This window comes from Cajanus cajan, chromosome 4 (genome assembly GCF_000230855.2).
Source record: "Cajanus cajan strain Asha chromosome 4, NIPB_CcT2T_4, whole genome shotgun sequence".
Classification (NCBI taxonomy): domain Eukaryota; kingdom Viridiplantae; phylum Streptophyta; class Magnoliopsida; order Fabales; family Fabaceae; genus Cajanus; species Cajanus cajan.
In genome coordinates, this window is record NC_138520.1 from 13,129,593 (window position 1) to 13,142,404 (window position 12,812).

General features: G+C 34.1%; 1 protein-coding gene across 7 annotated transcripts in view; it reads left to right on the top strand.

Moving 5' to 3' along the window:
* LOC109802022 (uncharacterized) overlaps positions 1-11,055 on the top strand; it is a 48,832-nt gene extending 37,777 nt beyond the window's left edge. For 6 of the 7 annotated variants that reach the window (XM_083072264.1, XM_083072266.1, XM_083072265.1 and 3 more), the window contains 4 exons: positions 8,761-8,815; positions 8,923-9,011; positions 9,854-9,949; positions 10,530-11,055. In XM_083072264.1, coding sequence (XP_082928390.1) covers positions 8,761-8,815; positions 8,923-9,011; positions 9,854-9,949; positions 10,530-10,655 — 366 coding nt within the window. In that variant the 3' untranslated portion in view covers positions 10,656-11,055. Of the gene's footprint in view, positions 1-8,760; positions 8,816-8,922; positions 9,012-9,719; positions 9,755-9,853 lie in introns of all 7 variants that reach the window. The other variant, XR_014432942.1, reaches the window with a different exon arrangement.
* The last annotated feature ends 1,757 nt before the right edge of the window (positions 11,056-12,812 follow it).

The window sequence follows — 12,812 nt, forward strand, 5'->3', positions numbered from 1 at the left end:
AAAGGGTATTTGATTTTCTTCAGGGACTTACAAAAGAATTAGATGAAGTTAGGGGACGGATCCTTGGCCTCAAACCAGTACCAACTCTCAAGGAAGCCTTTGCCATGGTTAGAAGAGAAGAAAATAGGAGGAAAGTGATGTTGCAAAACAATCCTACAATTGAGGATCCTCATCTAAACTCAGCTCTTGTGTCTCGAAAAAATGATCTAAAGACTATCCGTCCTAAAGAGGCCAAGACATGGTGTGATCATTGCCAAAAACCTTACCACACCAAGGAGACATGCTGGCTCATTCATGGAAAACCTGCAGATTAGAAACCTAGAAGTCAGCGCAAAGCTGCTGCCTCTGTTAATGTTGCTGAATCTTCTGTAGATTTAAAGAAGCAATGTTCTGCTATTTTTTCTAATGAGCAAATGGATATGCTAAAGAACCTACTCTCTCAACTCAAACCTGAAGCTTTTGCACCAGCAAACTCTACAGCAAACATTGCTCACAAAGGTAATGGTCAGTTTTCTTTCTTGTCTAGACAGGAAAATACAGGAGAATGGATCCTAGATTCCGGAGCTACTGACCATATGACAGGGTCATTGGCTGACTTTACGTCATACAAGAAAGCTGATAAAGGTGTTACTATTACAGTAGCTGACGGTAATTCATCAATGGTAGCTGGTACTGGTGACTTAAACCTGTCAGGACTAAAACTAAAATCTGTCCTTTATGTTCCTGAATTAAAATACAGTCTCATATATGCTAGTAAATTGACTAAAGATCTAAATTGTGCAATAATTTTTTACCCTTCTCAATGTATTTTTCAGGATTTGTCTTCGGGGATGATGATTGGCAGTGCTAAGGAACATAATGGTCTGTACTTTGTATCTAATTCACCACTAAAGTCGGATTCTCCTCAAACCATCTCCCTATCAACCGTGTCAGATTCAAATGTTTTTCTATGGCACAACCGTCTTGGTCACCCTAATTTCAATTATTTGAAACACTTGTATCTAGATTTATTCATCAATAAAAATATTTCTTCTTTTAGGTGTGAACATTGCATTCTTGCAAAACAATCTCGAACTAATTATCCCTCTCATCCCTATCAACCATCACAACCCTTCCACCTCATTCATAGTGACATATGGGGTCCTTTTCGAATTCCTAACATAAATGGAGCTAGATGGTTTATCACCTTTATAGATGACCATACTCGTGTGTGTTGGGTGTACCTCTTAAAAGAAAAATTTGAAGCTAGCACAACCTTTAAACAGTTTCATAAACTTGTCAGCAATATTTTTGGCTCCTCAATTCACATCCTTCGTACTGATAATGGGCGGGAATACTTCTCTAATGTCTTAATGGTTACCTACAGGAACATGGCATATTCCATCAAAGTTCTTGCAATCATACCCCACAACAAAACGGGGTTGCTGAAAGAAAAAATCGGCACATTTTAGAGGTTGCTCGTTCTCTTATGTTCACCACAAATGTTCCCAATCATTTTTGGGGAGAAGCTGTGTTAACTGCTACCTATCTTATCAATCGTCTTCCCTCCAAACCTCTCCAATTTTTAACCCCTCTTAACTATCTAAAAAGTTTTTTTTCCTTTAGTCAGAATGTTGGAGTCTATTCAACCAAAAATATTCGGGTGTACAGTCTTTGTTCATAACTCAAGTCCTACAAGAGGAAAACTGGATCCAAAATCTCATAAATGTATATTCCTTGGCTATTCTCCCACACAAAAAGTGTACAAATGTTACTGTCCAAAATCCAAAAGGTTCTACATATCATGTGATATCACTTTTCTTGAAAATCAACCTTTCTTTCACAATGATTCATTTCAGGGGGAGAATATGATTGAACCTCATCATTGGGATCCTTCCATCTCTCTTCCAATTTCTCTTCCTTTACCTGAACCTATACAAAAAGAATCTAAAATAGAATCTACACCAATAACCAGTCAAGGGGGAGAATTAGAAAAGAGGACTCAAAATGAGTTCAAATTTTTTCCAAAATTCTACACTAGGAGACATAATGTTCCTTTGCAAGGTCAATTTTCAGACTTGGAGCCAAATCATGTGGAAGCAATAGACTGTAACACTGAAGGTAATTGTGCAATTGAAAATCTTAATGTTGAAAATGATACTATGGATGAATTTGACTTGCCTATTGCATTACAAAAAGGAGTTAGATCTTGTACAAAGCATTCTATATCAAATTTCCTCACATATTCTAACCTATCTCCGAGATATAGAGCTTTTGTTACAGAATTGGATAGAGTTCAGATCCCAAACACTGTCGAAAAATGGAGAGCTGTTGTCTTAGAGGAAATGGCTACACTAGAAGAAAATAAAACCTGCGATATTGTCAAGCTGCCCAAGGAGAAGAAAGTTGTGGGCCGCAGATGGATATTTACCACAAAAATGGGTGCAGATGGGAAGATAGACAGGTATAAGGCGAGGCTAGTGACCCAAGGCTATACCCAAACCCATGGTATAGATTATGAAGAAACATTTGCACCAGTTGCAAAACTTAATTCTATTAGAATTCTCATTTCTCTTGCAGCAAATCTGGATTGGAAACTACACCAATTAGATGTGAAGAATGCTTTCTTGAATGGGAAGTTGGAGGAGGAAGTTTATATGAAATTGCCCCCTGGATTTGAAGGAGAAAATAATGATGTTGTGTGCAGGTTAAATAAGTCCCTGTATGGACTGAAACAGTCCCCAAGGGCCTGGTTCACAAGATTCAGCACTACTATGAAACAACTTGGCTATGTTCAAAGCCAAGCAGACCACACCCTTTTTGTAAAAATATCCAAAGATGAAAGAAGGGCTATTCTTATTGTCTATGTATTGCTAAATGTCACCTCCTTTTCTCTACGGAAAAAATACAAAATGAATGTATCAACTAGGAAGGTTAAATGAAGTTAAACTCTCCAAGTAGCCTACCTTAAAATCAATATACAAACACTAGAAAAAGCAAGTAAAGTGCCTCACAAATACAAAGGCAAAAATAACCTATACAAAAGAGCTACTATATGTACAAACATAAGAAAAAGGTCTTTAAGATCATCCCATTCCTCTTGGTTCTTTTAGTATATCACCTCTTGGATTCCTTGGCCTTGGCCATAGTCTATCAAGATGAGTCTTCTTTTTCTTCATCTTCAAGTAAAAGTGAAGAAGAGAAAGTGATGTGGAAATGACCAATCCTTATGATGGAGAAATTTTAATGGTTCAAAGGTTACTTGGGAGCCAACCTAAGGAAGATCCTATATCTCAAAGAGAGAATATTTTTCATACTATATTTATCATTTTAAATAAAGTTTGTTCTCTCATTGTTGATAGCAAATCTTGTTGCATTTGTTTTAGTAATAGGTTGGCTGACAAGCTTATTCTTCTCACTGTTCCTCATCCAAAACCTTATCAACTTCAATGGCTTAAAGATGATGGGGCAATAGTGGTTGACCAACAAGTGAAGGTCAAGTTTTCCATAGGAAACTATGAAAATGAATTTTTGTGATGTAGTGTCTATGGATGCTTGTCATATCTTGTTAGGAAAGCCTTGACAATTTGATAAGAAAACTATACATAATGGCCTGGTAGAGGATCAAGTTCAAATGAAGAAAAAAAAAGGAAGATAAAAAGAGAAAAGTAAAGAAATCTTCTAAGAGTAGTACTAAGGGGAAGGAAAGAGTTGAGGGAACTACTTCCCCTTTAGAGATTATTCACAAGGAAAATATTTTAGCCAACAAACAAGAAATTTATAGAACTCTCCTTGTTGAACAACCTCATTTCCTTCTTCTTTGTGATAGTACTATTGTATGCATTGCCATAACTCTTGAAGGTGAAACTCTACCTAGTGAGTTTAAAGAATTTTTGAAAAGGTTTGATGATATATTCCCACAAAAAGGTCCAAAGGGGTTGTCACCTCTTAGGGGAATAAAGCATGAAATGGATCTTATTCCTGGAGCTAGCCTACTCAATAGGCTCACTTATAGGACAAATCCGCAAGAGACTAAAAAAATAGAGTCTCAAGATCAAGAGTTATTAGATAAGGGTTGGATTCAAAAGAGTCTTAGACTTTGTGCTATTCTAGCGTTGTTGGAGCCTAAAAGGATGGAAAATATAGATGTGTTGTGATTGTAGGGCCACCAAAGACATTACTATTGAGTTTAGCCATCCTATTCCTAGATTAGATGACATGCTTGATGAGTTACATGGTGCTACAATATTTTCTAAAGTTGATCTTAAAAGTGGTTATCATCAAATAAAGATTAATGGAGGAGATGAATGGAAAATTGCTTTCAAGACCAAATTTGGATTATATGAGTGGTTAGTTATGTATTTTGGGCTTACTAATGCTCCTAGTATTTTTATGTGTCTCATGAATCATGTTCTTATAGAGTATATAGGTAGGTTTGTAGTTGTTTATTTCGACAATATCTTAACATATAGTAGGAAATAAAGTGATAACATAGGGCAAGTTTTTTTTAGTCTTAGAAAAATAAACTTTTTGGAAACATAGAAAAATGTACTTTTTATGTAAATAGTGTAATTTTCTTAGGTTTTGTTATAGGAGTCAATAGGTTTCATGTGGATCCCAAAAAGATAAAGGCCATCCAAGAATGACCTTGATAGACACCAACTGGTATGAGAATAAGGACTGAAGTTTATTTAATTTAACTGGTACAGAATACAAATTATATAGGAAATTTAGTAAACTGATTTGAGTACAAAGGTTCCCTCACAAGATGTTCGAGAGCTTGGTCTCTCCCTTCCAAAACCACTCAAAAACTGTCTGACCTCTGTCCTCCTTCTTCTGCTATTTTTATTCTGCTAATAACTGCCTAGAGGCAGTTACGCTTGCCCCACACTAATAGCATCTAGTCCTAATTAAAACAACAATAACTGCTAAAATAATTAATAACTGCTAAAATAATTACAACAATAACTGCTAAAATAATTAATAACTGCTAAAACAATTCAGTCCTATTATAAAACCTAAGTCTTGGCACTCCTCTTATAATATTCTTATAAGAGGCCTGACAAACCTCCCCTAAAAATGTGGGAGATATTAGGAGTTTTCATGGTTTAGCAAGCTTCTATAGGAGATTTGTTCATAACTTCTCCACACTTACTTCACCACTCAATGAGTTAGTGAAGAAGGATGTTCCATTTCTATGGTGAAAAATAAGAAAAAGCTTTTCAACTCATTAAGGATAAGCTCACCCATGCTCCTATTCTAGCTCTACCTGATTTTTTAAAAACTTTTGAGCTAGGATATGATGCTTTAGAGACAAGTATAAGGGTTGTTTTGTTGTAAAAAGGACATCCAATTGCATATTTTAGTGAAAAATCACATGGTGCCTTCCTCAACTACCCTACCTATGATAAGGAGTTATATGTTTTAGTGAGGGCCCTTTAAACTTGGGAACACTATCTTGTTTCTAAAGAGGTTATTATTCATAGTGATCATGAATCATTCACGTATTTGAGGAATCAGAGAAAGCTTAACAAGAGACAAGCAAGATGAATATAATTTTTTTGGACAATTTCATTTTCTTTTGTCATCTCACCTGATGGAACTTCCTCTCTGTTGATGGATTGATGACTCAAGGAGAGAGACTCTTTACTCCAAGGATCATGGATCATCAAGAGCTCCTAGTTTCCATGGATGAGAGTGGACATCCAAGGGAAGAGGTGAAGGGCTTTAAGTATGGATGCTCTTAAGGTAGGGTTGGCTCACTCTAAATAAAGGTGGAGGCCAGTCTAGGGTTTTTACTCTCCAAGGGTGAAGATAAGAGAAGGTTGGCTGAAAATCTCAACCTAATGACTAAGGAAGGGATGTTGAGGCATGAAATGCTCACTCAATATCATAGATTCCAAAGTATCTACGTGGTGGGAATCCTATGGTATATATAGAAGGAAGAAAAACATCTAAGGTTACATTTGGAGGTGCTTGATATAAACCTTAAATATGGGGTGTGGGTTCCTTTCCTCCTAAAAGACTACAATACCATTTGACCTAAAAATACGAAGAAAAAAAAAAGTGGACTTTAATCTCACAAGTCAAGGCTTAAGCTCAAAAATAAATCTTAAGCTAATTTTCTCCATAATACAAAGGCTAAATGAAAATACAAAATAAAATCCTATCATCTAGGGTACCCCAAAATACAAGGGTAAAATGGGAATAAAAGCAATAAATCCTATACTACTCAAAATATGCCTAGGAGAGGGTTAATATTCTACACACATGATGAGCATAGCCCTAGGCATGGTGTCTAATCCATCCTCCTCCATTCTCCTAGCCATGGACCTAGTAATGAGTCCCACATGAAGCTCCAAAGGTGGTCTTCCATCATTCCCTCTTTCTTGGGAAAGATTTGATCTCAAATCCTCAAGCTCATCTATGTCATTAATCCCTACAAAAAGTGTAAGATCAAAAACATTAAAGGAGGAACTAACTTCATAATCGGAGGGAAGGTCTAGGATGTATGCATTGTCATTGATCTTTTGGAGAACTTGAAAAGGTCCATCTCCCCTACGACTTAGTTTTGACATCCTTTAAGTAGGAAATCTATCCTTTCTCAAGTGAAGCCAAACCCAATCCCCAACTTCAAAGTTTTACCTTTTTCCTCCCTATTATTGTATTTGGCTTACTTTTGGGTTTGCTTCTTAATTTGGCTCTTGGCTTTCTCGTGATATTTCTTTACAAAATCAACCCTAGATACTCCTTCTTTGTGAAACAAGGAAGTAGTATTAGGGAGTGGGAGCAAGTCAACATGAGTGAGAGGATTAAAGCCATATACAACCTCAAAGGGGGATAAATTAGTAGTCTTGTAGACTACTTTATTGTAGGCAAACTCTATATGAGGGAGATAGTCATCCCAAGTTTTCTTATTTCCCTAATATGACCTTCAACAATATGGATAGAAACCTATTCATTACTTCGATTTTCCAACAGTTTGTGGGTGACGAGTAGTGGAATAGACAAGCTTTGTTCCTAGTTTTTCTCATAGTACTTTCCAAAAGTGACTAAGGAACTTAGCATCCTTATCAGATATAATAGTCTTGGGTAGACCATACAAACGAACAACCTCTTGAAGAAAATTTTAGCAATATAGCTAGCATCATCTACTTTGTGGCATGGTATAAAATGAGCCATTTTGCTAAAAGAATCCACTATCACAAAGATTGAATCGAATCCCTTTTGAGTCCTTAGGAGACCAAACACAAAATCCATACTAATGTCAACCCAAGGAGAGCTAGCTATAGGGAGAGGTGCATAGAGTCCATGAGACATCACTCTTGCTTTTGAAGATAAATGATGCACTTAGAACAATGCCTTTGGATATCTATTCTTATATGTGGCCAATAGAATTTAGATTTTAAAAGGCTTAGGGTTTTGTTATCCCCAAAATGGCCCATGAGACCTCCCTTATGACTTTCCTTAACCAAAAGCTTTCTAATAGATCCTTGAGGTATAAAAAGTTTTCATATTCTAAATAAACATCCCTCAAGAAGATAGAATTCATCAAAAGGCTTTTGGAGGCACTTGGCATAAATGAATTAAAACTCCTTTATATTATCAAATCTAAGAATTTAAGAGCTCAAGGTGAAAAGTATTGTATTCCTTCTAGTAAGAGTATCAACCACTACATTATTCTTTCCCTTCTTATATTTGATAATATAAGGAAATTGCTCTAGATATTCCACTCACTTTGCATGCCTTTTATTCAACTTCCCTTTCCCTCTAATGTATCTAAGTGACTAATGATCGATATGTATTATGAATTCTTTAGTCACTAAGTAGTGCTCCCAAACTTAGAGGGTCTAATAAGGGCATACAACTCTTTGTTATAGGTGAAATAATTCAAGGTGGCCCCATGAAGTTTTTCACTAAAGTAAACAATTAGGTGGCCCCCTTGAAGTAGCACGACACCTATGCCAAAATCATATGCATAACATTCTTGTTCAAAGGTTTAAACAAAGTTTGGAAGAGTTAGAATGAGTGCATTGGTGAGTTTCTCTTTTAGATTTTTAAAAGCTTTTTCTTGGGCTTCACCCCAAATGAATTGTACTTTGTACATCCTTTTTAACACGCTCATTAAGAGGGGATGCAAGTGTGGAGAAGTCTTTTACAAATCTTTTATAAAAACTTACTAAACCATGAAAGCTTCTAACTTCTCCAACACTTTTTGGGTGGGCCAATCTTGGATGACCTTTATTTTCTTGAAGTCAACATGTACTCCCTCTTTGCCAACTATGAATCTAAAAAAATTTACTTGATCTTGACAAGAAATGCATTTCTCAAAGTTGGTATAGAGGTGGTTGTCCCTAAGAATTATTAAGACTTGCCTTAGATGTCCAAGATGCTCACCTAAGGTTTTGCTATATACAAGGATGTCATCAAAATAAACCACTATAAATTTTCCTATGCAATCCCTAAGTATATGATTCATTAGACGCATGAAGGTACTAGAGGCATTAGTGAGGCCAAAAGGCGTCACTAACCATTCATACAAACCAAATTTGGCTTTAAAAGGCACTATAGAGCTCATTCCAATATTGGATTGAGGGCTCATGATTTATTCTCCTTTCTTTTTCTAAGGAGGTCCACCAATACCTAGCATGTTCTTTCATTTTTGTATGCCACTTCTAAATGAGAATTGAGTTCTGCTAAATTCATTTTTGTATGTCACTGCTAAATGAGTATTGGTTTGATTGTTAATTTCATTTTTTTGTTCATGCTTTTGGTGACCAGTATAGGGCCACTGATGCAATAATCAGCAGACTAGGGAAGCTTAAGTTGGTATTTGGTATGTTAATTTCCAAAGCCCCGCTTTCAATGGAATTGAAACTTTTTAATTTATTCATTAGAATATAAAGCATGTAGTTTACAAACTTGTGTTTATGTCTAATTTAGTCCCAGAAGATGGTGATGCTCCAACGGAGCTTGATGTTTACAATTTCAAAGGCCCAGGTGTAGCACTTGCTATGTATAATGTTGATGAGGTTTGCTTCATTTCATTTTTTTTACACGTACTATCCCTTAGTGCAATTCCATGTATGCTACTCTGTATTCTTTACCTGACTTTTCTTTCTCTTCAATGACATGATAACTAGTGTAAATGAATGCAGACTTGGGATGGAGTAGACAATATGTCAGGGAACTGAGATGAATAGTTTATTTGCATAATTGTATCCATTGTTTGTTTCTTCACTGTCTTAATGAATATCTCATCATAAAAATGAATTATTGCCTCACTATGAATTATTTGAGAATTTATTTTAGCTTCATAGCTTATATATCAAATTAAAAATAGAACTTCCTTGTATCATATGAAACTAACATTCCTTTTCTCTGTTTGTTTGGGTGTGTGCAGACTTATTCCTTCTATATCATATCCTTCCATTCTTGAGTATAAATTTTACTAATTGGAAGACAAAAAAGTATTAGTTCAGTTACATGTCAGATGGAACTAATAATTGTAGAGTTTGCTTGTGGACTCATTTTTTTATGCCACTGCTAAATGAGAATTGAGTTCTGCTAAATTCATTTTTGTATGCCACTACTAAATGAATATTGGTTTGATTGTTAATTTCATTTTTTTGTTCATGTCTTTATGGAATGTGAAAGAGAGCATTTGCAATTTGGTGAAATGAATACTTTTAACATGCTAGGAGGCATCTTTTAAATAAAGTTTATTGAATTGTGTGCAGGATTTGGCTCATTAGGTCTCATGACTTTTGTGCTGGTGCGAATTAGAATATTAATATTTCAGCAATTTTTCATCAACATTGTTATCTCTATTTTGGTTATTGGAACTCATCATTTTACATCCAAAATTTTGCAGTTATCTTCTGATGGCAAGACATTGGAAGCTGAGGCAGCTCATGGAATTGTAACTCGACATTTTCAGTTTCATATTTATGTGGCCTTCTTCTTTTCAGCTAAGTTTTTTTCCTAGACTAACATTGAACACATGATATGCCATTTCTGAATTAGAATTAGGAATTATATGATAGTATAATTGCCAAACTAATGCAACATTTCTTCCTGTGAGTTTAAAACATTTATAAATATCAAAGCTTTTAGGTTGAGTCCCACGAATGAGTCATGATTTGTGTATCTTTATTCTCTAACATGTCCCTTTACATAAGAGTCACTTTAACTCTTTACGTGTGGACAATGCACAAGCCCACTTCACTTTGTACTAAATTTAATTTAATTTTGTGAATGATGAGGTGACATGTATTGTGCTCTTGACCACTTAGTCACAAAATTAAAAATTAGAAGCTCTATTGTGATTATCTAAATATAAATCATAAATGTTACTAATGGCTTTAAAGATCCTTGATATAATTTCATAGATTAGTTTGCTAGCATATAATCAAATATAAAACGCTGAACTTGGTTATGATAAGCCCGTCACTAACTGATATCAGCAAGGTTTCTTGAGCATATAAATAAGAGAAAGACCATTGTTCAAAAAACATGTTATAACTAATGCTTGTGTGTATTTATGCCAGGTTCTTCAAGAGTTTCTGAACCGAGCCAAAGAATCAAACGTTCAAAGATATAAGATTCCAGATTTACAGCTTGTAAATCTTAAAGATTTGTTGGCGGACTTAAAGAGCAGTAGTGAGGAAATCTAGCCATGCTGGAGGGAGAAAGAGGGAGATAGATATATGAAAGGGGGAGAGAGAGGGGGGAGGGAGAATGCAAGCGAAGGGGAGTCAAAGTGAGAAAGAAAAATAAAAGGAGAGAGAGGGAGAGGGAGAGAGACAAAGAGAGGGGCGAGAGACAGAGGAAAAGAAAAAAGGAGTGTGAGAGAGAGTGATAAAGAGAGGCAGAAAGAGAAATAGATGACAAGAGAAAAAAAAAAGAAGATATTTTTTGTTTTAAAAAAAAGATAATGTAATCTTTTTATATTCATAAAACTTTTCCCTTAATTCAACAAAGTTGGATTTCCAACCCATGAAAACATTTTTGTAAGAAAATGGAATAAACATGAAAATAGCTATCAAACATGAAAAACTAATATTCTCACTTTAAGATTCTTAGAATTTTATGTATCAAATGCTCCCTTAGAATCCACCCGATACATGGTTAGAAAGATTAATAGTGTGTTTGAAACAAGATAGTAGAAAAGTTATAAGAAAAACATGTGAATCCTTAACAAGATTGGATCAAATAATTAAAAGTTTTAAACCTTTAATTTTTTAATCGAAGCTTGGATAAAAAGTTTTTGTAGTAGCTCAATTTAAAGAATTGGTGTTGAAGGAAATTAAGACAAGGTGTGTACAAACTTCGCAAAGCTTTATTTGGGATTATATATATATATATATATATATATATATATATATATATATATATATATATAATTGTGTTTGCAATTAAGGTTTTAGAAGTAATATGGCAATTGTTTGTTTGACTACGAGTATCTAAGGTTTACTGAGGTAAAAGCTAATTTCGTTCATAATATTTTAACTATTGTTGAAGTAATGAATATTTGCACACAACATAGATTAAACACATTCTCTACTATATAAATTATCCCCACAATGTGTAAGTGCAAGATAATAATATTGCAATTCTTTGATTATTCAAGTGTTCTAAAATATTTCTAATTTAGTCGTATCAATTTAGATCTCAAATAACTAATAAGTTAATTAACCAAACAATTAGCCGATGTATAAATAACAATCCACTTGTTTATCAACCAATTACACTAAGGAATAAGCTTTGTTCTTTTTGTGATTTATAAGTTACTATAGAAAGCACCTATGTGAGAAATTTGATTAAGTTTGCAATGAAGTATGAATAAAACTAAACAACAACGAAGGCATAAAAACATGTAAATGGAGCAATGTGTTGGAATTTACCCATATACAAACACTTAATTTAATGATGGTTAACTCATAATATAAAAAAAATAATAATAACTCCCGAATGTCCCAAGATCATCATATCACCATGAAATCAATATTACATACTCAAATCCATAGCATGTTGCAAGATAACTCTTGATCTTTGGCATGGAGAACTGTTGATAAAATAACTTTTTTAATCATGTCACCAAATTCTTCAAATGAAACTTGATGTTTCTTTCTTATGGGGTGAGTAAGAGATGTGTGCTGATATAACATATTTTAAGGATCATAATTATACCTTAGATTTTAACTTGATTGTTTTATAGTCTAATAAATTCATAAAAATTAGATTACTTATATTGAGTCCTCTAAATATAAATAATTAATAAAATTTAATATGTAATTAATTAACTTAATTATATAAGAATTATAAAATTTCTAATGTAATTGTAAAGATAATAAATGAGAAGAAAGAATGTGATATTGGATTATATCCAATTGATTTTTCATATGAATTATCAGTTCTTTGTGTGTCTCACGTAATTGGTCTTCTCATTAAACTTGTCTACAATTTTTTTTAACCATGTAATTGACCACATATTCTACCACATTTGAAAACGTTACATGTGACAACTAATTTTAAATTATATGATTTGATTGTTTGGCAATATCACGACTCAGTGTATGGTCTTTTTTAAAAGTCAATTGTAGTTGGTACGAATTAAATTATAATGCACTGAGTTTTGACTAGTAATGAAACTTACTACTATAATATTTTTCCTTCTGTATAGAAATTGACCGTAGAATCATTAAATCATTTTCACATTTCTGAAAATTTATAATAAGATTGTTAGCAATATGTATCCTCTTGTTTCGACCACTAATGGAGAAAAGGATCGAAATGTTTAACTTTTAGCCGACACGCGTGGGTTTTGGTCA